The 26900-nt window shown below is 42.5% G+C and overlaps 1 protein-coding gene across 1 annotated transcript in view; it reads left to right on the top strand.

Annotated features, from left to right (window-relative positions):
- The first annotated feature begins 565 nt into the window (after positions 1-565).
- SERINC5 (serine incorporator 5) overlaps positions 566-26900 on the top strand; it is an 89260-nt gene continuing 62925 nt past the window's right edge. The window contains exon 1 of the mRNA XM_012766794.3: positions 566-732. Coding sequence (XP_012622248.1) covers positions 706-732 — 27 coding nt within the window. The 5' untranslated portion in view covers positions 566-705. The remainder of the gene's footprint in view (positions 733-26900) is intronic.

Below are 26900 nucleotides of genomic sequence, written 5' to 3'. Positions count from 1 at the left end.
GGTGGGGGAGGGGGAGGAGGGCAGGCTGGAAAATGTACTCATATCTAGGGGAGCACGGAAAGGGATCTCAACGGATCCCCTAGAATGCGGTGGGAACATCAGCGCAGGGATTCGAGGAAGCTTGGGCAGGGGGAAAAGCGCAAAAGTTGAACGTTTTCTTGGCAGATGAAGGAGGTAAAGGGATTTCAGGAACTGGGATCTCGCGGGTGGGACGTCCTGGGTGGCGCGAGGCAGAGCGCAGACCTGCACCGGGCGGTCCCCGCCGTGCGGGACCAGTGCGGGACGCTGGGGAATCGCTCACGCAAGGCTCTGAGCTGTGCTCGAGCCAGCACACAGCAGCTCCTCGCGATCCAAAGGCGGAGGGGCGCTGCGCCCTGCTTGCGCCCGCAGACCGGCTTCGGAGCCCGGCGCCCCACCGGGAAGTGGCCGCGGCAGCCCGGCCGGCTGACGCCAGCGGAAGTGCGAGCCCGGGACGAGCCTGCTCCGCAGCCCGGCGCCCGGGAAGGGGCGGGCGCGGGGCGGCGCTGGGGCGGGGCCTGCCGCGGCGGGCGGGGCGGGGGGCGGTTGTTTTCACCCGGGCGGCGGTGCCCAGGCTGTCGGCTGCGGCTGCTCGGCGTGGGGGCGTGAGCCGCGGCGGAGAGGGGCGCCCGGGAGCCGGGGGCCGCAGCGGAGCCAGCGGGCGCACCGTGGGCGTCGGCCGCCGCGATGTCTGCTCGGTGCTGCGCGGGCCAGGTGAGCGAGGCCGGCCGCCGCGCGGGGACTGCGGGATCGCGGGACCGGGCCGGAGTCCTGGCGCTGCCGGCTTGCCCGGGTGCGCTTCCAGCTGCGCGGCCGAAGCCGGGGTCGGGGTGGGTCGCCTGGGCTGACCCCGCGCCGCTTGGGGGAGCGCCTCGGGCCGGGAAATCCTGTGCTCCGGACGCGCGGGAAGCGCAGGGGGAAGCCGGAGAGGCTGCCTGCCCCGAGATCTCCCAGTCCGGCCTCGGGGACTCCGCGTGGGGCGGGGCGTGCAGCGCTCGGGCGGTGCATCCCGACCGCCCCAGGGGTGTGTCGCCTCCCGCCCAGGGCACTGGTGCGTGGCTGTCGCGGCTCTGCCTGTCGGATAAACGCAGGAAAAAAATGTGGATTTGGGCAACGTCTCCTTTCCCATACCCTGAACAAAACTCGGGTCAGACAGCCCAGGCAGGTGGTGCTTGACACGTTCAAGTCCAGCGCGTGGGCGCTGTACCTTTGAGAATGTCTCGAAGCCTGATTTCCAGACTACCGGGCGCAGGTCTGGGCGAAGGGAAAACTCATCCCTGCTTCCTGAGTTTGCCGACCCAACCCTGGCCCGGCACTGGCGCGACTGCCTGGGTAGGGCGCGAGCCTTCCTGTCTCTCTTTGGAACTAAACTTGCTCAAACCTGTTTTGTAACTTTTGCTTGTTAAATCCATTAAAACATATATATCCACTTGGGGTAGGCGCCTCCTACCAGCGAGTGCAGAATTAGTAGGTTTCAGCCCTTTTATGCTACTTCACTCCCTCCTGCGGAGTTTGATAAAAACGAAGTAGGTAAAGTCTTCTGGACGTCAGGCTCCCTCCCCGTCCATGGTGATTATCAGCGTTTCTGTACAGAGCTCTAATGGTGTGTTTTCCCAAATGAATCTGGCTCTGGGGAGCGTTCAGGTTCAGGGGTGTTGTTGATTTCACTCTGCCTTAGGGCGGTCGAGGGGGGCGGTAAGTGGCGCTGGGGTTAAGCTGATGGTTTCTGTAACCAGCGACTGTGCTGGCAGATAATCCATCCTGTTTGGAGTGGCCATGTGGAGATATCTTGATTTTTGAGGTCTAATAGTGTGCTTGGCATGCTTTCAAGCTGGCCTTTTCAGAGATGAGAACATTGAGGCTTTTGACTTGAGGTGAAATGATTTTTCCCTGCGTCAGGTAGAGAGAGAATGGTCACCACTATACCAGCGATTTGAGACCAAGGTGGACCAGAAAAGGCTGTTTTTAGAAAGTTCTGCAAATCTTTTATTCTCCTTGTTTTAAGAATATTGCTGTCCAATATAATGCAACACTTTTCGTTATGTAGTAATTACATGACAGATATTTAGGGGCTTCTGTCCCTCTTGGTCTCTGGAAAGCCTCTTGAGGCTCTTTCTGTGACTCTAATTTAGGGCTTTGTAAATTATCAGCAGTATCCGAGTGGGTTTTGTAAAAGAATTATGTTGATACTGATATTTTGACAGCATTTAATGACTTGTTTCTAAAATCTTCCCTCCCGTGACTTTGGAAAGAACCAAATCCTGGCCATTCATTTACTGAAAAGTTAACTTCTGCTTTCTCAGGACTGCCTGAGGTGGCATCAGTGGTGGGGGGTTTCAACCGCAGTGTGATGGCGATCACACTGTGACTTCACATGGATGGAGCTGTTAAGAAGTTAAAAAATAAACACCACAAAACCAACAACCTTATAGCACCATCAGAAGCTGTGTCTACCACTTCTTTTGTTTGAGCACCCATGTGCCAGGAGCTGGCTATATGGTCTTAAGCCAGACTAACATCTCTACCCTCAGTGGTCTATCTTGGGGAGCAAGAGAGAGGGTGGTTATTCATAAGCATGTAAACAATGAAACAATAAATACTGGTACTGTAACAAGACTGTGTGGTAAGCAGCCTTGACCCAGGCGAGCAGATGAGGTCAGAGAAGTGGGCAGGACTAGGTATGGCCAGAGCCCCATCATCTGCTGATGGCGTTTGGGTTTTATCCTGGTCACAGTGAAACACTGTGATCGTGAGCAGGGTGAGCTTTGCTTTGATTTGCACTTTTCCTTCCGGTCACTTGGGGGTGCTGGACTGTACCAGGGGCTAGAGTGGAGGTGGGCAGAACAGGCAGAGCTGGTCATTCAGCGAATATTTATGAACTGCCTCTTGCGTTCAAGCAGTGGTCTAGGCTTCAGCAGTGAACAAGAATCCCTTCCTGATGGAGCTTAAATCTTGGCAGTCTGCTGTTGCTACTGCAGTCCAGGGAGGAAAGAATGTGGTACCTTAATTTAGGCTGCGGCTGTAGGAGTAGGTACAGTGGGACATTGTTGGCTTCTGGATATATTTCAGAGGTAGAAATGGATTTGAGCATGGATTAGAAGTGGGGTGTGAGAATGAGAGAGATTCTTTTTTTGGCCTGAGCCACTGGGCAAAATGATAATCCCATTTACTGAGGTGAAGAAGGAGGCTGATAGGAAGAGGATATTTGTTGAGGAAAACCCATAGTTTTCTTTTGGCTTTTTTACATTAGAGATATTAGTAACTATTATAAACGAAGTGGAGTTGGGAAGTCACTAGGTGGATATTCAAGTCAGGGGAGAAGTTTGAGGGTGGAGATAGAAATTTTGAGGGCATTCTTTAACTGAGGACCATCAGGAACCAGCACAACCCAGAAAAAGAGCCTGAGCTTTGGTCTCAGTCTCCAGTTTGAATTGAGAAATCTGGACAACAAGGGCTGGTACAACTGTGGACAAGTTATTACCCTCTATTACCTCAGTTTTTCCTCAGCTGTGGAATGGGTGTGATAATACTTCTTAGGGTTATTATGAAGATTACATGTGATAATAACCATAAAGTCTCTAATACAGGATTTGGAGTAAGGAACGTAACCCCGCAGCAGTACAGTCTGCAGGTCATCTTGTTTTATTTTTGTATCTACTCTGTTATTCACTTAGATTTTGTTTAGGTAATTGGCTAATGGATGCTAAGAGGGAAGAGATTACAGGGAGGTGGTCACTCAACAGTACCTTCTGGGAAGTGTGGGGGAAGTTACAGAAAATGACAGTGTATACTGTCAGAGGTGAAGTGAGATGTGTACTTGAAAAATACAGACAACCTTTCTAAGGCAATTTGAGAGTAAGGCTTAGAAGGGTTTACTGCAGGCAAGTATGAGCATCAATGATCATAATAATAATGTGAGGTTTCAGTCTGAAACTTTTGGTTCTTGGTGTGCTCATGGCCGAAGAATGACCATACATGCCAAAGTTAGGTAAGCAGGAAAATGAGGTTTATTGAAGAGAGGAAGATAGGATTATAGGGCAAGAGCAAGATATAAGTTTTTTTTTTTGTTTGTTTGTTTCTTGAGACAGAGTCTCGCTTTTTTGTGCAGGCTAGAGTGAGTGCCGTGGTCACAGCAACCTCAAACTCCTGGGCTCGAGCAATCCTTCTGCCTCAGCCTCCCAAGTAGCTGGGACTACAGGCATGCGCCACGATGCCTGGCTAATTTTTTTTCTATATATATTAGTTGGCCAATTAATTTCTTTCTATTTATAGTAGAGATGGGGTCTTGCTCTTGCTCAGGCTGCTTTTGAACTCTGACCTTGAGCAATCCACCCGCCTCAGCCTCCCAGAGTGCTAGGATTACAGGCGTGAGCAAGATATAAGTTTTCAGAGCATGGTACGTACGCCATGGATGATGACTGGACACATTGTCACAGCAGGGCAAGCAAAAGGAAGGGCAAAGAGAGAGGTTGACTACTGGTCTGCATCATATTTTATAGCACCTGGGTAGGGATAGGGACCTCCGTTGTGGTTCAGAGGTAACCATGGAACCACTTTGGACAGATGGGAGTCATATGACCTTAAGCCTTACCTATGCCTGTGGGTTCTAGGTCACTTTCCGGATTTTATGCTACCCATGTACGTGGCTTGGCCATGAGCTAGAGAATCCTCTGCATTCTTTTGCAGCTGGTGCACCAAGTTCTGATTGGTAGATTCTTGGGTATTCCCTCCTCCCCCAGGTATGGAGAATTAGGGTTGGGCAGGACCAAGATGGGGGCAACATCACCCACTTTCATCCGTAGGCGGCCTGGAATATCCCTCACTATCTTCTTAACAATAATAGCTGAAGTTTGTTTCAGCCCACAATATGCTCTGTTTTTATGTGCATTATATAATTTATTCAACACAAAACTCTGTGAGGTGGTTGATGTTCTCCTTGGCCTCCTTTTACAGGTGATTCAACTAAAGTACAGAGAAATAAATTAAATGATTGATGTTACATGATGGTGGAGCCAGGCCTTGAGTACTAGTCCATCCAACTCAAGTTAGGTGACCTTTGTCTCAGACTTATATTTCTTATTATCCTTATTATTAGAATATGAATAAGTAATAATAACTGTTACAAATGTACCTAAGGCAGTTTTGAATACACAGCCATTAGGCTATTTTGGTGTAGATCCTGTTGGTTGCCAGTAGTTATGGTTGGGTAAGGTTTAACTTCTTCCTCATACCTAGTTCAAGTTATAAAGACCAAATTCTCAGACCACATTTTGCCCCACATACAGACATGTAGTGGCAGGCATGCGCAGAACAGCCAGGCAGCCTTTTCCGAGCTCTTTGCCCTTTTTGCTGCTCTGACATGCTTCTTGCCTGAAAAATTCACCTGAGGCAAGTGGGACAGTATTCTAGTAGACAAGACATGCTAGCTTTTTGGTTGATCCGGTAACTAAGACAACCGCACCAGCTGGACCACTTGGGAGGGTGAAGCCCATGGTTGCAGTTCTCAGAGTAAAGACTATCCTTACAAGCCAGTTCATGTTTCTTGATCACGCAGATTTTACCCTAATGAAAACCCATTTCTAATGCTTGTTATGTTAATAACAAAGCCATGAATGCCACCAGGGACTATCCATTGTCAAAGATCAACAGAGCCGGACATTAGTTAAAGCAGTAAAAACAGATTTGATCCCTTAACTATTGACTATGGGGGAAAGAGCTGAGTGCCATTCTGTTTTGCGCAGAGGTGACTTGGCCCTTTAAAGGGAGACTAAGGGAGTTAGGAGGAGGGTGAGCGGAGCCTCAAGCTGAGTCTGGCAAGTCAGGTTACAAAGGGCTGGTCAGTGTAAATGCAGTGAGGCCCGCTGCCTGCTGGCTGGCTCTGATCAAAGCTAGGATTCTGTTCTCCCTTTACTTCCTGATGATTACATTTTAAAAGAATGGCTTTTAGGTCTTCGAGAAAGACCCTTTTGAGTCTGTGGAGGCACAACATATACATCTCAAAGGGACTCGGGAAGGATTCACCATTGTAAACCTTTATTAGTAAATGCTCTCAGGAAGGGGGCTCTGGGGCCTATCTTCAGGTGTTGGCCAGAACAAACAGTAAATTCTTTTGACAACCCAGAGCTTTTCCAGACTGGAATGCAAAAGGGGGGCCCAATCAGGCTCGGCCTTACACTGCTAGAAACCACGTTAAAGTTTGGTCAGGTCTCTTAGTGCAGGGGATTAGACGGGGTCAGTATGGACCTAGAGAGTTGAGAGTTCTTGGAGTTCTCAAGATTTCTCACCATTATGCTGGTTAACAAACCCTCTGGTGTCATTCGTGTTAGAGGGTAACCAGTGTCCATGCGGGAAACCCCTTTAGAGTTTGGCCTCTGATTAAATGTTGGTTGGAATGCGTCTTCCCTTCAGGGCAACTGACTGCCTAGAGTGTAGCTTGAAACACAACCCACAGCAGAGTCCATGAAGACTTACTTAAAAAGTTGATTACATACCACGTGATAATAATGATTCCCTTGGAAATGTCCTTCCTTCTTTGTAAAGCCCAAGTCTGTACTTTGAAGGCCCAGGTCAAGAAATAGTTCCTCAGTAATGATCTTTCTTTTGTTTTGAGAGTCCCTGCAGAACTTTGTACTTAGACACGTCCAAACCACTTAGTGTTAGAATTGTGTCCTGGTTGCTGTGAGGATGTGTTTCCGCTTTCCTCCTAGGCAGACCACAGGCCACGACCTAGCAGAACCCCCTGTTGAGTGCTTTTGGTTACAAAACTCTTGTTCCCTACTGTTCTTTGTTTACAGTGATTGGAAATGTTAGGTCCTCATTATATTACATGTTGGTTCCACCGTTGGAAGGGATCCAGGCACAAATTCATTCTTTCCATGACTGATGCTTTTTTTTTTTTTTTTTTTTTTTTTTTTTTTAAGAACATGTTCTGTAATAGACTGATGCTTTTTTGAACAATGCAGAGGGTATTTGTGGAACACCCGTATCATTATCCAGAGAGAACCATATTTTGATGTTCTATATTCAATCACTTATATTTAATATTGAGGACTTTACTTTGCAAAATTGGGATTATGTTGGAAGTGCTGCATTTGATCCCACTCTTTTTGCTCAATTGTGGTGACCAAGGAAGTTTTTAACATGTACCAGCCACTAAATTGTAGCCATTAATGGTTTTGGAGCTTACATTCATATGTAGGTGGGCAGTCTTCTACCTTCAAACATGAAGGTTTCTTTCTTTTCCCTCTCTTTCTTTCTTTGTTCCTTTCTTCCTTTCACTAGTCAAGTGAAACAGTAGAGAAGGAACAAAGAAAACTGTAACTGGTTGTGATCAATTAGTTGTAAACACCACTGCACTCAGACCAGCCCATGATATTTCTGTAGAGATGTTAAAATTGAATGTGTGAAAGTCACTTAATACATTTATGTGTTAATAATTTTTTGTGTTAATAGTTTTAGTTTTCACTTATATTCACCTTCCACAGTCTGTGGCTTCAGTTATCTGCTGTCTACTGGAGCATGAAAATATTAAATGGAAAATTCCAGAAATAAACAATTCATAAGTTTTAAATTGCACACTGTTGTGAGTAGTGTGACAAAACCTGACTCCATCTTGCCTGGGACATGAATCATCCACTGTGTAGCACGTCCACTCTGTCACTTAGGAGCCATCTCAGTTGTCAGATTGACTGTTGCGGTATTGCAGTGCTTGTGTTCTTCTAGAAGCTATGTCACCCTTATTTGACTTACTGGCCCCAAAGTGCACTAGTAGTGATGCTGGCATATTATTATAATTGTTCTATTTTATTATTAGTTATTGTAGTTAATCTCTTTATTGTGCCTAATTTATAACTTAAATGTTGTTTGTTAATTTCTTACTGTGCCTTGTTTAGAAATTAAACTTGATCACAGCTATGTATGTATAGGAAAAAACAGTGAATATAGGGTTTGGTACTATCCAAGGTTTCAGGCATCCACTGGGGGTCTTGGAACGTATCCCCGGGGGAAACGACTGTGTGGCTCACTGGTGAGCTGATATAGAAAGGGTGGTTTGGGGATGTCTTTGCATAATGTAGCCAGGTTCAGATAAGTCTCTGTCCCTTACCTTGAACAGTAAGGAGAGTGAAGGGTAGAGTTGGAGAGTTTAGCATGAAGGTTGCTCATTCAGATTTGTTTTCTTGGGCTGCTTTACAGCTGACCTGGCGAGCTGACAAATAGCTCTGGGCTGCAGCAAGACCGAGTGGGTTGATTTTGCTGGGAGGGCTGAGAGGCCAGTCTGTAGGGAGTGGAAGGCAGCCTGTGACTCATCTCTCTGCTCATGAGATAAAAGGTAACACCCCCTTTCCCATAGCTTGCTTCCCACCCCCGTTTTCTGTATAAATATTGCCTGTAGATTTCCCACAGATATTGAGTATCTTGGAGTGAGTCAACTGTGAGATTTGGAAGCTTTACTTTTCAGTTTTCCAGGTGCCATAATGTAATCACCATTTAGAAGCCTCAGAGAGGGTAGAGCAGTAATTATGGCATTGTCTGCTTTTATTTCAGAGCGGTACATGGCCAGATTATCTCTGATAAATTGTTAAAAAGGAAGTACTCATATAAACTGGTATGTCTGCAGAACTAGATATTATGTGCAATTCCTTTTTATTCCTTGATCCAGCTGTTTTCAGATTTTAAAAAGATGGTAATTCCTGCCTAATTATGAAGATCCTGTGTTCTCATAGTGTCCTGAGTCAGGCCGTATTGTTAGTGAATTTTCACTACATATTGCTGTTATCAGTTGAGTTAGGTGTATGATTGGATGCTGAGAGCAGTACAGTCAAGTTACTACTGATTTGTCCCTGAATATTAGGCTTTCCAAGTAGTCCATGGTAAACTTTTGCAGTCCTATTTAAAATGCATTTTAAAACATTAAGTGGGGATGTTTTAGTGGGGATATCCCCATATCTTCTAGCTTGTGTATTAATGATATTTTAAAAGATTGTAGAACCTAATCCAGGAGTCAGTGTAGGTTATATAGGAAATTCAAATAGTGGATCGATTTGATTACATATAAAACATCTGTTTGACTTTTAAAGGAAACAGGATTTTACTTTTGGCTTTTCTTCTAGAGTTTGTCTTGTGAAATTAAAGTTGCTGATGTTTAAGGAAAGCAGCTGTTATGGAAAAACTTAGAGTGGGTTTTTATCACAGAATAAATTTTGAAACAATCTGTGGGTTTGAAGTAAGGTTACAGCATATAATGATTAGACAGCATTTTTTCCCCCCTCATGAAAACCGTCTAGTCAAAACAAAAGTAGGAAAAACACATACACAACCCCTTAAATCTTATTTATGAAAAGATAACTAGGGGAAATGGAAAATCAGACTTCTGTTTAAGTATCATTTTTTTATAAACTGGCTAACCAACTGCATTTTGAAACAAAGCTCATGAGGTCTTTGTGGAATTCATTTTCCATTTTTTTGTTCTCCCATTATATCTCAGTAATTTAGTGGAGGGCTGATTCTCCTAATGCTTTGATCCTTGGCTAGTGTGGTTTGCCAAAACTGGGGAGGAATTCAGTCTTTTGTTCTTAATCCCATGCTGGTGGATCTCCCCCCAGTGGAAACAATTGCAGTTATTTTGTTTCCATAGTAATCAAACTGCTCTCTGTAATAGGATTCTATAGCAATAAATTTTCTTCAGTTTTGCTAGCATTATCCCTAAAGGATTCTAGGACATTGTTGACTTATTTCATTTGCTGCTGCTATTGTTGTTGTTTTTAAAAGAGCTAACAAATTCCCCAAAGCAATATGTCAGCAGCTAGAGCCATTTTTGTGCTTGGGAGCAACTTGGGAGTGGAGGCTGGATGTCCTAGCAGTGTAAGGTTGTCCCTGGGGCAATACTTCTTGGGACTGAAGGCTTGTGGACCTCAGCTGTGGACCTTTCATCTTTGGGAAGGAAGGGGTGGGGAGGGGATGGTGAGTGGGGAATACTTACTTCCTCCTGGGAGTAGAGGAGCCCCCCAGGGGAGCACATGGAGAGTGGGTCCCCATGAATGAGCACTAGAGGTTCCATACAACCCTGCAGATGCACACACATGGATTCCTTTTTCCATAGAAAAACACAGCTGTAGAAGGAGCAGGAAAGACCAACCCTGGAACCTTGACAGACATCTCCTTTTCCTTTCCTTTCCTTTCCTTTCCTTTCCTTTCCTTTCCTTTCCTTTCCTTTCCTTTCCTTTCCTTTCCTTTCCTTTCCTTTCCTTTCCTGTCCTGTCCTGTCCTGTCCTGTCCTGTCCTGTCCTGTCCTTTCCTGTCCTTTCCTTGTGTTGCTTTGTTGCCCAGGCTAGAGTGCCCTGGCATCAGCCTAGCACACAGCAACCTCAAACTCCTGGGCTCAAGCAATCCTACTGCCTCAGCCTCCCGAGTAGCTGGGACTACAGGCATGTGCCACCATGCCCAGCTAATTTTTTCTATATATATTAGTTGGCCAATTAATTTCTTTCTATTTATAGTAGAGACGGGGTCTTGCTCTTGCTTAGGCTGGTTTCGAACTCCTGACCTTGAGCGATCCTCGGCCTCCCAGAGTGCTAGGATTACTATTGTGAGCCATCACTGTGGGGCCTGAGAGACATCTCCATTTAAAAGGCAGACATTCTCTTTATCCAAAAGGGAAAGAAAGACAACCACAACGTGAACTTTAATGAGCCTGGCTGGAGAGGAAGGAGCCAGGAGCCAGAGCCCTAGCCAGAGAGCTGTTGGCCTGGTCAGATGATACCCTGGTCAGATGATACCCAGAATCCAGTGAGAGGGAGATCAGTGCCTGGGGGCTTTAAGAGTGCTTGGGGATTTTGGCATCCTCAGCTTCTAGGCAGCAGAAGGTAGAGTGACCTGGGTTATGGAGTACTGGGAGCTGAGCAACTGAAGCCAGGGAGGGGAGGTTATTATCTTTTAGGATAAAAGGAGAAGCCTGATGTGGTGGATCATGCCTATAATCCTAGCACTTTGGGAGGCCAAGGCAGGAGGATGGGAGGATTGCTTGAGGCTAGGAGTTTGACACCAGCCTGGGCCACATAGTGAGACCCATCTCTTTAAAAAAAAAGAAAGAAAGAAAGATAAAATGAGGAGCAGGCTGAGCCTGAGGAAGTTTAGGCTGGCCTTTAATTTAAAGGATGGTAGGCTTGGATACTTCTGCCCCATAATTGCAGGATGCTGAAGTTTAATTACTTTTTAAGTTCTCCTGTAACCTGTACTGTATCAAAATTTAGTCCAGAGGTGGCCTCATCCCCTAGATTTCTCTTTGTTTTGAAAAAAATCCCCTACCTTTAACATCCCCTGGCCCCCACTTTTTTCTAAAAATTTGTTGAGTCTTGTCAACTGAGATCCTATTCTTCTTTGGAAAATTCCAGAGAGGCAACTCTACTTCTGGAGAGATCCAGGTTTTGCTGCTTGCTTGGTGATTTTTGAAGGAGATCATGGCATCAGAAACTCTTGGAAGAGACCTTAAAAGGAATCCCTTTTTAATTTCCCACCTGAAGCTTAGATGTCCTTTTCAATGCTCCTCAGTGTGCATCTGTGTCTGAACCTCTCCAGCGCTGGGGAGCTTACTATTTTTTTTTTTTTTTTGAGACAGAGTCTCGCTCTGTTGCCCAGGCTAGAGTGAGTGCCGTGGTGTCAGCCTAGCTCACAGCAACCTCAAACTCCTGGGCTCAAGCGATCCTCCTGCCTCAGCCTCCCGAGTAGCTGGGATTACAGGCATACGTCACCATGCCTGGCTAATTTTTTCTATATATATTAGTTGGCCAATTAATTTCTTTCTATTTTTAGTAGAGATGAGGTCTTGCTCTTGCTCAGGCTGGTTTTGAACTCCTGACTTCAAGCAATCCTCCTGCCTCGGCCTCCCAGAGTGCTAGGATTACAGGCGTGAGCCCCCGTGCCCAGCCCTGGGGAACTTACTATATTGTTCCCAATTCTTAAGTTTTCTGTGCTTTCGTTTCCTTTTTGTCAATGGAGGAAATTCCTGTCTCGCCTGCCTCATGATTGTTGTAGGGATAAAAATCAGATATATATGTGGGAGTCCTTTGTTATCTGTAAAGTGACCATGCGGCTGTGTCAGGGTTCACTGCAGGAAGCCAAGACCACTTGAGATATTTTAAACAGAAGAGAATTTAATGGAGGGAAATAGGTGTGTTTAAAAAATAATTGGAATAACCAAAGGAGCACTCTTGAACTTAAGAACATAGTGATCCGGAGGTTGGGAGCCAAAGCTGCTGCCACCACCATGACTGTGTCCTGCCAGCTGCCAGCTGGTGGCTTAACATAGGAGCCATTGCTCGGTAGCAGATACCACAGCAGGAGGGTGGCTTCTGCCTTGTTTTTACTTTCCAAATATTGTGAGTGCAGCTGATTGTCAGGACCCTAACAGCAAAGGAGTGTGGGAAATGTGGTTTAACGTTGCAGGTTATGCGATACTGGAGGACATGTAGAAGCAGGCGGGAATGGAGGCAGAGTGAGACAATTGACCATACTGAGCGAGGGCTATGAGTAATTGGTATGATGAACTCTACCCTAATTAGCACTGTCTTCCTGCTCACCTGCGCGTGGAGGCCGTTAGGATTGGAGTCAGGACGTTGGGGTGTATATAAATACATTCTCACTTGGACTAAGGGAGAGGCTCTTTACTGGTTTTCTTCCTCTACATCTTTTATTGCATGATTATTTTTCCCACACTGTCAGCAAATTGATCTTTCTTTCTTTTTTTTCTTTTTGGTACAGAGTCTCACTCTGTTGCCCTGAGTACAGTGCCATGGCGTCAGCCTAGATCACAGCAACCTCAAACTCCTGGGCTTAAGCCATCCTTCTGCCTCAGCCTCCCAAGTAGCTGGATCTACATACAGGCATGCACCACCATGCCCGGCTAATTTTTTCTATATATATTTTTAGCTGTCCAGCTAGTTTCTTTCTATTTTTTTTTAGTAGGGACAGGGTCTCCCTCTTGCCCAGGCTGGTCTCGAACTCCTGAGCTCAAACGATCTGCCTGCCTCAGCCTCCCGGAGTGCTAGGATCACAGGCGTGAGCCACTGTGCCCTGGCCTGCTCTTTCTACTAAAGCAAATGTCCTCATCCTACCTCAAACTACGGCCCACGGGCCACATGCGGCCCTCGGAGGACATTTATCTGGCCCACAGGGTATTTTTGCCGGCTCTGCCTGTCCTGCTTAGCAGCCGACTGGTCCCGGGCCCACAGTGCACACGTGTGGAATGTGCCCCACACTCTCCAGGCCCTCCAATGGTCTGAGGGACAGTGAACTGGCCCCCCGTTTAAAAAGTTTAAGGATCCCTGTACTAAAGTATAGATTTTTCTGATACTGTCATCCCTCTGCCTGATTTTTCCACTGTAATGGGGGTTAATTAATGGATTTTCTAAATGCTAGTCCTTGGTAAAAATCTGTTAAGAGTTAGAGAGAGTCCCTTCCTCTCTCCCTCTCTTTCTTTTATCTTTTCTTCCTCCTTACTTGATGACCCTAGCTAGGGGCTTTATTAGCCCCCCCACCCCAGGGTCTCACCATGTCACCAAGGCTATAGAGTGCAGTGTTGTGATGTAGCTTACTGCAGCCGCGAACTCCTGAGATCTTTTTTTTTTTGAGACAGAGTCTCACTCTGTCACTCAGGCTAGAGTGCTGTGGCATCAGCCTAGCTCACAGCAACCCCAAACTCCTGGGCTCAAGTGATCTTCCTGCCTCAGCCTCCCTAGTAGCTGGGACTACAGGCATGCGCCACCACGCCCGGCTAATTTTTTCTATATATGTTTTTAGTTGTCCAGCTAATTTCTTTCTATTTTTTAGCAGAGATGGGGGGCTCATTCTTGCTCAGGCTGGTCTCAAACTCCTGAGCTCAAACGATTCTCCCGCCTCAGACTCCCAGAGTGTTGCCATTATAGGCATGAGCCACCGCTCCCGGCCCTGAGATCTTTTTTCTAAAGCATTTAAAACCATAAATTTACATCCCATACATTTTGATATATTGTATTTTCATTATTATTCAGTTCAAAGTATTTTCTAAATTCTCTGTGATTTCTTCTTTGAGCTATGGGTTATTTAGAAGTATGTTGTTGATTTCCAAATATTTGGGGATTTTCCAGGAGTGTTTTTGCTATTGATTTGTAGTTTAATTTCATGGAAGTCAGAGAATATATTCTGTCTGTATATATTCGTTCCTGTTTTTTTCTTTGAAAGTAGCTAAATAACTTGTCTGAGATATATTCGTTCCTTTAAAATCTATTGTTCTATGGCCTAGAATATGACATACCTTGGTGACTGTTTCATGTGCCTTGAATTGTATTCTACAATTATTGAGTAGTGTTCAAGTTGATTCATAGTGTTGCAAAATCTCCATTTTGACAGATTTTTTTTTTTTTGGTCTAATTCTATCAATTACTGGAAGGAAGGATGTTAAATTTTTCAAGTGTGATTGTGTTTTTGTCTCTTTCTCCCATTAATTCTGTTAGTTTTTGCTTAATGTATTTTGAATCTCTATTAGATGTACACATTTAGGATTATGTCTCCTTAATGAATCAATCCTTTTATTTTTATAAAATGATCTTTTTAATCTCTGGTAATCTATCTTTAAGTACTTATCAGATATTAAAATGCTTGTAACCACCTTTTTGACTTTCAGCTCATCTGTATCTTTATATTTAAAAGTATGTCTCTTACAAACATGACATAGGTCTTGCTTCTTGATCCAATCTAACAGTCTTTGCCTTTTAGTTGAATGCTTAGATCCCTTACATTTAATGTAATTATTCATATGTTTGAGTCCAAGGCTATAAATTGATCAGTTTCCATTTCATTTTCCCTTCTATTCTTTGTCGTTTCTTATCTTTTTTTGAGGAGAAGATTAATCGAATATTTTCCACTATCTTTTATTTTTTTTCTTAGAGATAGGGTCTCCTGTTGCCCAGTCTGGAGTGCAATGGTACAATCACTGCAAGTCTTGAACTCCTGGGCTCAGGAGTAATCCTCCTGCCTCAGCCTCCCGAGTAGCTGAGACTACAGGCACATGCCACCACGCCTGGCTAATTTAAAAAAATCTTTTGTAGAGGTGGAGGTCTCACTATGTTGCCCAGGCTGGTCTCGAACTCCTGGCCTCAAGTGATCCTCCCATGTTGGCCTCCAAAAGTGCTGGGATTACAGGCATGAGCCACCACACCTAGCCTCCACTATCTTATCTTTTCTTTTCTTTTCTTTTCTTTTCTTTTCTTTTCTTTTCTTTTCTTTTCTTTTCTTTTCTTTTCTTTTCTTTTCTTTTCTTTCTATCTTATCTTTTCCAGCATATTGTGGGGGTACAAATGTTAAGGTTACGTGTATTGCCCGTATCCCCCCTCCCCCTTCAAGTCAGAACCTCAAATGTGTCCATCCCCCAGTTGGTGCACATTGCATTCATTATGTATATGCCCATCCCCCCCACCTGCCCGACACCCGATAAATGTTATTCCTATATGTCCACTTAGGTGGCCTTTTTATTTCTTAAGATGTTCCAAAGATTACAGTATGTAGCACCTTGAAAAAGAGGTAAGAGTCAGAGTTTTCACGCTAGTAAGGGAAACCCATCACCAGGCAGGCAGATCAATTTACCTGATACTGATTGAATCTTGAAACGTGAATTAAGTGACATTACATGACAACTAATTGTAAAACGGTATTTTGTGCTTTATAAGAATAATGTATAATTTTCATAAAAAATTTGGGAAATAAAAGTTTAAATAAGAAAATAAATATCACTTGTGACAACACAAAATAAGTGACTGTTGCAAGAATCTCAATCAGTGGAGGTTTCTTAAGCCAAAGTTTGAGGATGTGCCTGGGAAAAATAAGGAACAGATGCGTGACTTTTGAGAGACAGATTTTGGAACTTCAGTGTTTAAGGGGATAAGCATACAGAAAGAAAAAATTAGGAGTGGGCAGTGTGGCAAGTGGATATATTACATTCTTGTGGGGCCCAGGAAATCTGCATTTTACCTAATATAAAGTGAATGTTAGAAGAGAAAAAAGGAGTGAAGGAAAAACCAGTTAAGTAAAAAACTGTATGTACTGTTTTATATCCTAACTTAATTTCACATTACATTGTGGATATTTTCACATATTGTAAGAATTCATCTCATGCTTGTAATCCTAGCACTTTGGGAGGCTAAGGTGGGAGGATGGCTTGAGATTAGGAGTTCAAGACTAGCCTTAGCAAGAGGGAGACCCCAAGTCTACTAAAAATTTTTTAAAAAATTAGCTGAATGTGGTGGTGTGCACCTGTAGTCTCAGTTACTCGGGAGGCTGAGGCAGGAGGATCACTTTAGCCCAGGAGTTCGAGGTTGCAGTGAGATATGATGACCCCGTTGCACTCTAGCCTGGGTTACAGAGTGAGACCCTATCTCAAAAAAAAAAAAAAAATCTTAAAAGCAAACATTTTAATGGCTATATCAAATTTACTTTGTTATTTTCCTTTTAGATATTTAGTAGAATTTTAAAAAATTACTGTAAGTAGTGCCTCATATTCTAAGCTAGAGCTCTGGAAATAGTTCTGCTATAACACAACATGACATATGCGTTCTAAAAATTACTGCACTATGCAAAATTTCACAATAAAAGCCATAGATCTTATGGGAAAAATTTGTTTAGGGGCATGGCATTCTAAAACTTTGTCAGTGACACATTAAAAAAGAACCTAATGAAAACAATATTACAGTTTTATAAATGTTAAATGGTTAAGAGAGACATAAATGCTACAATAAATTTGGCACTTTGTTTGAAAAAGACTTGAAATTTGCTTGTGAAAATCAGTGTTGGAAGAGTTATAGCTTTCAAGTTGTGAATTGGTAAGGGGAGGGTTATCTGAAATTGGATGGAAAGTTGAAACACCAGATGTATTTTGGTGTGACTCAAAACGCACTCCTTGAACTGCATTTGTGTGTGTTTTGTGTATTACTATGCAGCTCAGTTCAGCTGGGTGCAGTTTTCTGCCTCTACCTAATGTTTCTCAACAGACAGAATTGCACATCCTGTTATGCTCGGATTGTTCCCTAACATATCATTCCTGTTGGAACAAATCTGTGTTTTCAAGGCAAGTATAGGATGAATAGCTCAGAAGCCCTGGATTTGCAGACCTTCTTCAGGAAGGCTGACCAGTCATAGTCCTGTTAGCTGTGTGAGGGAGGGAGGTGGCCCCTGGCTCCCGTTGGACCAACTCTCAGCAAGTCGTTGCTGGACTGGTCTTCTGCTCTTCTGACCCAGTTGTGCTCCATTTCTTGTACTGTAATAAGGAAACAACTCCAGAGGTAGGCACTTCTTACCTTCCAGAGGCAGCTCTACTTCATTTCTCAGAGAGCGTGGATTTAATTCTTCTTCCTGCTGGCCTCCCAAGGCTGAATTAATTGACTTGCCTGTATTCTGGGGAGGGTTATAGTAGTTTTTGTATAGTAGAGTTAAAAGTGGCACAGTGGAAGGTGGGCATGGTCTATGGCTCTTGGGTCATAGAGGACTATAATTGGGTTGATGGTACTGGTCCTGGTTATAAGAATCCCCTGTGTCCACCCAACCCACAAACTGGAAATTGGGACATGCTGATACAGGGGAATTGTGCCACTGGATGTGAGTAATTTCACCCGGATGCCAATGTATTAGAACTCTTAGGACACTCAAATAGTTTTTAAGGATAATCGTCACGCAGTTTGAAATTAGAACCATCTTGGGGAAGTCTTTGGTTGGAAGCAAGACAGAGAAAGTCTCACTCTGCTGATGAGGTTTCTGCTGGGAGTGATGCTCATCATGCCAGGTTCTGGGTGCCACTCTCAGATGGCTTACGGGCCGTCCATGGGATATTGAGAATCTGGGATGTTGCAACCTTCTGCAGCTAGAAGGGTCCTTAAGGGAGTGGAGGAAATGGGTCTCAGCACTTCTTCCAAGGCCACACAGTTAATCAGTTCACAGCTGGGACTGCCACCCTGCTCTCCTGGCCTTTGCCATTCCCCAGTGGTAAATGATGAGAGAGTGAATGGGTGGATGTTGGGCTTTTCCCCCGGAGACATCTGCTGTCTTTGCAGAGCAATTCAACAGAGAGAGCTCATGGCTACAGATTTTAAACAGAAATCTTGTGGTTTAAATCTCAGATTGGTTTTTTATACTGTATTTTGTTGTAAGAAAATCAGTTTAAAGTTTTTGTCTCCTCCTTTCTCTTAAACTCCCAAGCAGTCTGTCTGTGGATCGCAGGATTGAACAGAAAGCAGTTTTTAAGACCGAGCTATCTCACCCAGGGATGTAGTTTGTGAAAGTTGCAGGTTGCTGAGTAAGGGGTATTAGGCTATTTATTCAGAGCTGGTTAACCAATGAGGTGCGTTATGCAAATCGTTTTGCCCAGCAGCGGCTTATGGCTGGAGGCTTTGAAAAGCATGAAGCAGTAAATTATTTCCTTATGATGGGGGGCAGGGCGGGATGAGGATTGCCACGGATTGCATTTTCTTGGAATCAAGAGGTTCAGCAGGGCTGATTCTCTGATTTTTTTTCCCCCTGCAGTGGTGTGGCAGAAAGAGCAGTGCTCAGTGCTTGAGTAGGACACCAGTGCTCATTCCATTTGCCCTGGTTATTGATGGTTTGAGGGTATTCCCAGATTATTGCAGAGAACTCTTTCCTTTCTCCTTTCCTGATTTTTGTAAGACTTTGGGAGTAATGAAAATTAGCTACTGTAAACCAAGTCCAGAGCTCCTGATCAAAAAAAAAAAAGTATCTATTAGGTAATTATTAATACTAGAAGGGAGTCACCAGGGAGGTGTCAGCTAGTGTTCCCTGTGGGCATGCTGTTGGTGTTGTGGTTGGTGCAGTTCTTTCTGTATTAGGGAGCCCTGTGCATAGCTGATATTTAACATCTTGGCTTACCCCCAGATGCCAGTAGCACTCACCAGTGTTTGTGAAAACGGGAACTGCCCATCTTTATAAAGCACAAGGCCCCTGGGGGATGCCCATGTAAGAACCACTGACTGGCTTAGTGATTTTCATAATATAGCTTAGAACTCCTGCAAAACGGACTGAATCCTGTTTTCAGTAGTATACAGTCATAGAGATACATTAACAAGGACAAAAATAGACCAGGAGGATGATCCCATGTTAACATACATATGTATCTTTTTTTTCCTGAGACAGAGTCTCTGTTGCTCAGGCTGGAGTGCATTGGTGTCATCATAGCTCACTGCAACCTCAAACTCTTGGGCTCAAGTGATCCTCCTGCCTCATCCTCCTGAGTAGCTGGGACTATAAGCTGGTGCCACCACACCCAACTAATTTTTTATTTTTTGTAAAGACAGGGCTTCATTTATTGCCCAGGCTGGTCTCAAACTGGCCTCAAGTGATCCTCCTGCCTTGGCCTCCCACAATGCTAGGATTACAGGTGTGAGACACCATGCCCAGCCAGCCTGCATATGTATCTTGACATAGAGATGTCAGGTTGTACTTTAGAGGTAGTTTACTTTAAACATTGCCCAGAAGTATCATATTAAGAGTTAGTGCTTTTGCAATGAAATTGGTCCCAGAAGAAAGAAAGAAAGAAAAAAAAAAGATTTAGTGCTTAAGCTAAATTCGTTAAAGTTATGTGTTTGATAGGAATAGGAAAAGCAAGCTTTATAGCAAGATAATTAAACAGATTTCTAGTGTTTTTTTCAGCTTTGTTTTGTTCAGATAGTCCAGAGGCAGTTTAGATGAGTAGTTAGCCAATTTTGGTGACAGGTGGCCTGAATTTGTATGTATTCTCTGCCACTTACTAGTGGTGTGCCCTTGATCGTTTACTTAATCTCTTTGTCTTTTAGTTTCCGCATCTGTAGAATGGGATAATTCCTGGGATCTTCTTTTTTATTTTGAGACAGAGTCTTGCTGTGTCTCTCAGGCTAGAGTGCTGTGGCGTCAACCTAGCTCATGGCAACCTCAAACTCTTGAGCTCAAGCAATCCTTCTGCCTCAGCCTTCCAAGTAGCTGGGACTACAGGCAATCACCACCATGCCTAGCTAATTTTTCCTATATATATTTTTAGTTGTTCAGCTAATTTCTTTCTATTTTCAGTAGAGACGGGATCTCACTCTTCCTCAGGCTGGTTTCGAACTCCTGAGCTCAAGCGATCCTCCTGCCTCAGCCTCCCAGAGTGCTAGGATTACAGACAGGAGCCATCGCCTGGCCTGTGTGTTTTTGGATCTAGCAATTTCACTTCTATTTCCTGTCTTAGATGTAAACTTAGGATATCTTAATTGATCATCAGTAGTGAAGACTAATTTTAAAATAAAAAGTTACTAGCCTTCCATACAATGAAATGCCATCTTGCTATTAAAAAGAATAAAGTTATAATGGAATATTATAATGCCTTAATAAAGAAGGAAAATCTATCACATGATATAACATGGATGAACCTTGAGGACATTATGCTAAGTGAAATAAGCCAGTGACAAAAGGACAAATAATATATGATTCCACTCGTAAGAAGTATCCAAAGTAGTCAAAATCATAGAAGCAAAAAGTATAAAAATTCCAAGATCTAGGGGAAGGTGACCTGGAGGAAGAACTAACTCGTGTTTGGTGGGTATAAAATTTCAGTGTTGCATGATGACAAAGTTGTAGAGATCTGCTGAACAACAGTGTGCATATATTAACACTACTATACTGTACACTTAAAAATGGTTAAGATTGTACTTTTATGTGTTTTACTACAGTAAAAAAAAAATAAAAGAATGAGGTAAATTTGTGCAGAGAGAAAGAGGTGGCCAAAATACAATGTTAAGTATGGGTTTTAAAAAAAGGAAGTTAAAGAACAGTATGTGTATAATGAAGTCACATATATGGTTTTCAAAAAGGAAAGGCACGTAGATATTTATGTATGTAGATATTTGTATATGCATTAAGATTTCTGAGAGTTTTTGAGATGCATTAGAAACTGGCACTAGTGGTTACTGCAGTAGAGCAAAATCTAGAGGTTGCTGGGTAAGGAAGTAGTGTTGGGGGCATTTGATTTTCATTTGACACCTTGCTGGGCTGTTTGAATTTATCCATAAGTATGTGTAGGTTACTTCTTTAAATTTTTAAAGCTTATTTTAGCAAATGTTTAATGGATGAGATTCAACATGCTGTATAATTGCATTTTCTAGCAGTGTTTTCCTTTTGCTATCACCCTGGCCCCTAGAACAGGAGAAGGAAGAAAGGGAAGGAGGAGGGAACGGGGGAGGAGGGTGTGATGTTTTTAGGGAGTGGATTTGGCAGTAACAGAATTAACCCTTTTGCATTAGAAGGGAAACATTATCAATGTGGTTGTACAACTGGTATGAACTTATGGTTTAATTTATTTTTATCTGCATGGTTCACAATTTACATAAATGTAGATTTTTCTTAACTACAGTGTATTGAGGTGAATAGAACTAGAAGAAAAAGGATATGCCACCCCTAAAAAGTGGTGCTAAGGTTATAGTTAAGCTGTCAAATCAGTCTTTGTCGAGAGTGCTCCAGCTGGCTGTGGATTATTAGGAAGTATTATTCAAAGGGCTGCTTAGATACAAGACAGGAAAATTGTTAGAGAAATGAGAGCTCTGGTGCTAAGATTCAGCCATTTCAAGTGTGCAGTCTCTTAAGGAAAGTAAAAGTGGAAAAATCCATAAAATATTTTATGTAAACTTTACAAAGCATTTTACACTAGACTAATAATTTAAGAAACACATGAAGCAATTTCAGCTCCTAAAGTGCTGGGAATTTCCATCTAGGGACACTTTATTCCTGTTTAGATTAACAGGTAGGTATTTTTAAAAAGTCGTAGTTTTATTTTATTCTTAAAGTGGAATTGGAGAGATTCCCAAGCTTTTACTTCTCCATTGAGCAGAAATGTTCAAACAAATAATTTTGGAATTACTGAGTTTTTTTTAAGCACTTGCTATTTAACCTAGAAGGGCTATATTAGGTTATTTTTTAATAAGGAAATTCTTTAGAAGATTTTTTTTTTTTTTTTTTTTTTTTTTTTTTTTTTTTTTGAGACAGAGTCTCACTTTGTTGCCCGGGCTAGAGTGAGTGCCATGGCGTCAGCCTAGCTCACAGCAACCTCAAACTCCTGGGCTCCAGTGATCCTTCTGCCTCAGCCTCCCGGGTAGCTGGGACTACAGGCATGCGCCACCATGCCCGGCTAATTTTTTTATATATATATCAGTTGGCCAATTAATTTCTTTCTATTTATAGTAGAGACGGGGTCTCGCTCAGGCTGGTTTTGAACTCCTGACCTTGAGCAATCCGCCCGCCTCGGCCTCCCAAGAGCTAGGATTACAGGCGTGAGCCACAGCGCCCGGCTCTTTAGAAGATTTTAAAAAATAGTTTCATGAGATATAGTTCACATACCATACAGACCACCTATTTAAAACATGCAGTTCAATGGTTTTTAGTATATTTACAGAGTTGTGGAACCATCCTGATAATTTAATTTTTATCACCTTCATGCCCACCTGCAGTCACTCCCAATTTCCTCCCAAAGTCCCTCAGAGCCCTGGCAATTATTAATCTACTTTCTGTCTCTAAAGATTTGCCTATTCTGGACATTTCATGTGAATGGAATTGTACAATATGAGGTTTTTTAAAGACTGGCTTCTTTGACTTAGCATGTTTTAAAAGTTCATCCATGTTGTATGTGTCAGTATGTCATTCCTTTTTATGGAATATATCATATTGACTTATCAATTTATCAGTTGACTATTTGGGTTGTTACTGAATTTTGACTATTTTAAATAATGCTGCTATCGCCATTTATGTACAAGTTTTTGTGTGAATGTATGTTTTCATTTCTCTTGGGTATATAAATACCTAGGAGTAGGATTGCTGAGTCATTTGTTAACTATATTTAACCTTTTGAGGAACTGCCAAACTGTTTCTCAAAGAGGCATTTTACATTCCCACCAGCAGTGTATGACGGTTCTGATTTCTTTAAATCTTTGCCAACAGTTATTGTCTTTTTTATTGTAGCCATCTTAGTGGGTGTGAGTAGTTATCTCATTTTGGTTTTGATTTGCATATTTCTAATGATGCATACTGTTGAGCATCTTTATGTGTTCATTGACCATTTGTACATCATCTTTGGAGAAATATCTATTAATGTATTTTGCCCGTTTCTAAATTGGGTTATTTGTCTTTTTGTTACTGAGTTTTAAGGGTTCTTTATATTTTCTGTATTTCAAATCCTTATAAGATTGTGTGATTTGCAAATATTTTCTCTCATTCTGAGTTTTTTTTTTGCTTTCCTCGTGGTATCATTTGTAGCACAAAATTTTTAAATTTTGGTGAAGTCTAATTTATTTTTTCTTTTGTTGCTTGTGCTTTTGGTCATAGCTAAGAAACTTTTTGCCTATCAACTAAAGAAAAAAAATCAGGCTTTTAAAGAATTAAAATTAATTTTATTCAGAAGTCTTACTGAGGATTGCAAGCTGGGAGAGTCTTCCAGAGAGTTTCTGTTAGACTGCTCCCAAGCAGTGTCCCAGCCCTCAGTTTATATACAGGTGGTGGTTCTGCATGTGCTCCGAAGGTACATCACATGTGCTCAGAAGTTAGATTAGAGCAAAATCTCATCAATGTTGGGTGCCAGGGTACATCTGGTTCTAAATTACAGAGGCGTAATTATTAATCTTGTCAGATGTTATTTTAGGTACAGGAAGAATAAGGGCTAGGATCTTTGAATTTATCTTTTCTGAAAATGCAGTGAATTCAGGCAAGAGACTTGGGAACCTGTGCTCTGTCCTGCTTATCGGCTACGGAGCATTCTTCTGGAGGGCTGCGCTCCTTCACTGAGTCAGGGGCTTTGTGAAATTATGCTGATAAGCAGAATGAGCAAATATAACTTCTTACGTGTGCTACTTTGTCTCCCATAACCAAAGGTCATGAAGATTAAGTCCTATTTTCTTCTAAGAACTCCATAGTTTTAGCTTTTACAATTAGGCCTTTGATCCATTTTGAGTTAATTTTTGTATGCTGTATAAGGAAAAGGTCCAACTTCATTCTTTTGCATTTGAATGTCCAGTTCCATTACCATTTGTTGAAAAGACTATTCTTTCCCCTGTTGAATTATCTTGGCAAAATTAAATGACTGTAAATGTTAAGATTTATTTCTGGGTTCTCAATTCCATTGAGTTTTTTTTTTAAATTGACTATACATTGGAGGACTTATTCATCTGGAATTTATTCATTAGTCCGGATGTTGTGTTTTGGGGACTGGTGACCAGTCATTCTTAGATGGTTGACTCATCTTTTTCTGTGATCATAAGATTCAGTATTTACAGAGATTTAATTATAAGTTCCAAAGGGCTACAAGATGCTGTTAGAGGCGATTTTGTTTATGTAAATTACAAAATATAAACACCATGGCAGTAGTCACTGGAGACATCCATACGTCACAACAGTGCTCCTGAGTAATGGAGTTGTCAGGACTCAAGTTCACTTCCTTGCCATGTGGAGAGTAGTAGTTGGTTCTAAAAGGTACTATTCTCTTTTCTCTTTTTCGCATTCAGTTAAGAATACTGGCTTTGAAATTTATACCTGGGTTCGGGCCCTGTCTTCAGCCCTGAGGATCTGTGACCTTGGGCAGTTTATCTCCTAGAGTTTGATGTTCCCATTGTTATAGTGGAGACAGTAATAATGTTAACCACCTCACAGGTTGGGAGAAATTGTCCCTGTGTCCTGGAGTCTGTGACAGCATTTGGAAGTGAGTGTTGCATAAATGAGAGTGGTTACCATTGTTGTCATTATTGTTTGTTTTAAATGGTTACAAAATTCCCCCCAAGTCCCCTTTGGGAAAGATAAACTAGTAACTGGTGAACAGGAACACAGAGGAATAGATTTGTGGGTGAGGTTTGGTTGATGGGGCTGAGGATGCTGAAGCTGCAAGTTCCTGGAGCAGGTCGAGCTGCCAAGAGGTGGCGTTGGGTTGTTCCTTGTCCCCTGGGCATTTCCTTGAGCACCAGGTAAATCTCCCTGACTGAGCATCAGCTACAGGTTGAGTTTGTGGACACGTGATGCTAGTGTTTGGAGCAACTAGGTTCAGATCCCAGCCCTGCAAACTTCTGAGCTTCCTCTTTGAGGGAACTAAGAATAATATTGACAGCTAACTTTGTTGTTCTAAGCTGTTGTTCTGAGCACCTTGAAAACATTCTCAATCCTAATAATCCCACTGTTAGAGTAGGAGCCTAGGAGACAGAGCTGATACCTGATGGAAGGGCTTGTGGAGTGGGTACAGCTGTCAGACAACCCTCGGGCAGAAGCTAACTAGGCTGTGAGGCTAGGAGCAGCAGGGTGCAGGGGCTTGCAGAGTGGGTGCAGGTTTGAAGGTCTAAATAAGGGGGGCTTGATAACCACAGACAAGGACTGGCTTCCACCAGCTCATCAACAATTTATTAGTAGGCCACCTTACGTAAACTCTGGCTAATTACAGTATCATTTACATTGTAGTTTAACATTTTCTCCACCCTTAAAATCACATGACAGTTCTGAAACAACCATATAAAGTTTGAATATGGGAGAAAACCCAATTCTAGAAATTACTATCTAAAACCAGATCCCTTAGCTTTGAATATTCCTCCCCTCAATTACTAAGACTTCCTAAGACCAAAACCCCCCTTCCTTTTGGGGCAGCTGCTCTTTTCCAGCCTGCTTGATCTCTCTCTTAAGAGCATAGTCTTGCTGTCTGTCTTTCAATGTAAAGCTGTTTCCTTTTCTTAGGTGGTGTGTCCTGAAATCCTTTTTTCCTACAATCACCAAAAACCTGAAAAGGCCTCCACTCCAGGTGAAGGCTGGTAACACTATGACGTAGGAACTGCTATTGCTGTCGTCTCTGTTTTGTACAAGAGGTGGCAGAGGCCCGGAGGCAATGAAGTGACCTTGTATTGAATGAAGTGACAGTGTAATAAAAGCTAATGTAGAACACTTATTATGTGCCTGGCACATGTGCTAAGCAATTTTCGTGGCTGATTTCATGTAATCCTCACAGATGTTCATCTATAACTTGGTACAGGTGAGCAATTCTGTTTTTGTATTGCTTCACTGGCCAAGAGATTCCTTCCTATGTTAGAGAGCAAGTTTCTGTTATTTGTTTACTTTTACTTTCATATTGTTGACTTAAACAATGAATGTTTAATGTAGGTGAGTTCAAATTCTTCTTTATGTTGGTCATTTTTAGTTGTTTGATAACTTTAAGGGTTGGTTCCAAAACTATTTTGTTTTATGCAGTCTTTGAAAAGAGAGGATCCCGAGATGTTAAATTAGGAGAATATTCCCTTGTAAGTATTCAAAGTATTGGTGATAGTTGGAGGAAAAGGAAATTTTCTGAATTTGTCACTAAATTTGCTTTAAGCCTATATATAAGTTTTATTTTCTGTCTTTTTGTTCTTGTATCTTGTTATAGTTCATGTGGAAGGGTTTGGAATCATCTTTTTATGAGTGGGATGTATTCTAATACTGTCAATGGGAAAAAGGTGAATTGTGTGGGACATTTTAGAAATAGACATTTTGTGCACATCAGTGAATGAGAGTGTAGGCAACTTTAATTTTTTTTCTTATAATAGTTGAAAGAGGAACACAATGATAAAAGATTTGGATTGTGATTCAAATTTTATGCATGCTACAAGTGCCAAACTCAGTTTTGATTCTGTTTTATGCTGAATGTCCATATTTTTAACTAAAGTTCAACATAATTGCTAGAAACTTTTAAACATCATTACCCTATGTAGAACATAATTTAATCATGAGTGTATATTAGTGACTTTTGGTGGCTGCTTCATTCTAGAGATGGTACATAGCGGTAAGGGAAAGAATTTTAGAACCTGGCTGCCTGAGTTCGTATCTCAGGACCTTAGGATAGACCTTAGTTT

This window comes from Microcebus murinus, chromosome 11, assembly GCF_040939455.1.
Source record: "Microcebus murinus isolate Inina chromosome 11, M.murinus_Inina_mat1.0, whole genome shotgun sequence".
In the NCBI taxonomy this organism is placed as follows: Eukaryota; Metazoa; Chordata; class Mammalia; order Primates; family Cheirogaleidae; genus Microcebus; species Microcebus murinus.
The sequence above is the reverse complement of the archived record's forward strand: the minus strand, read 5'-3'. Positions and strand labels throughout refer to the sequence as shown.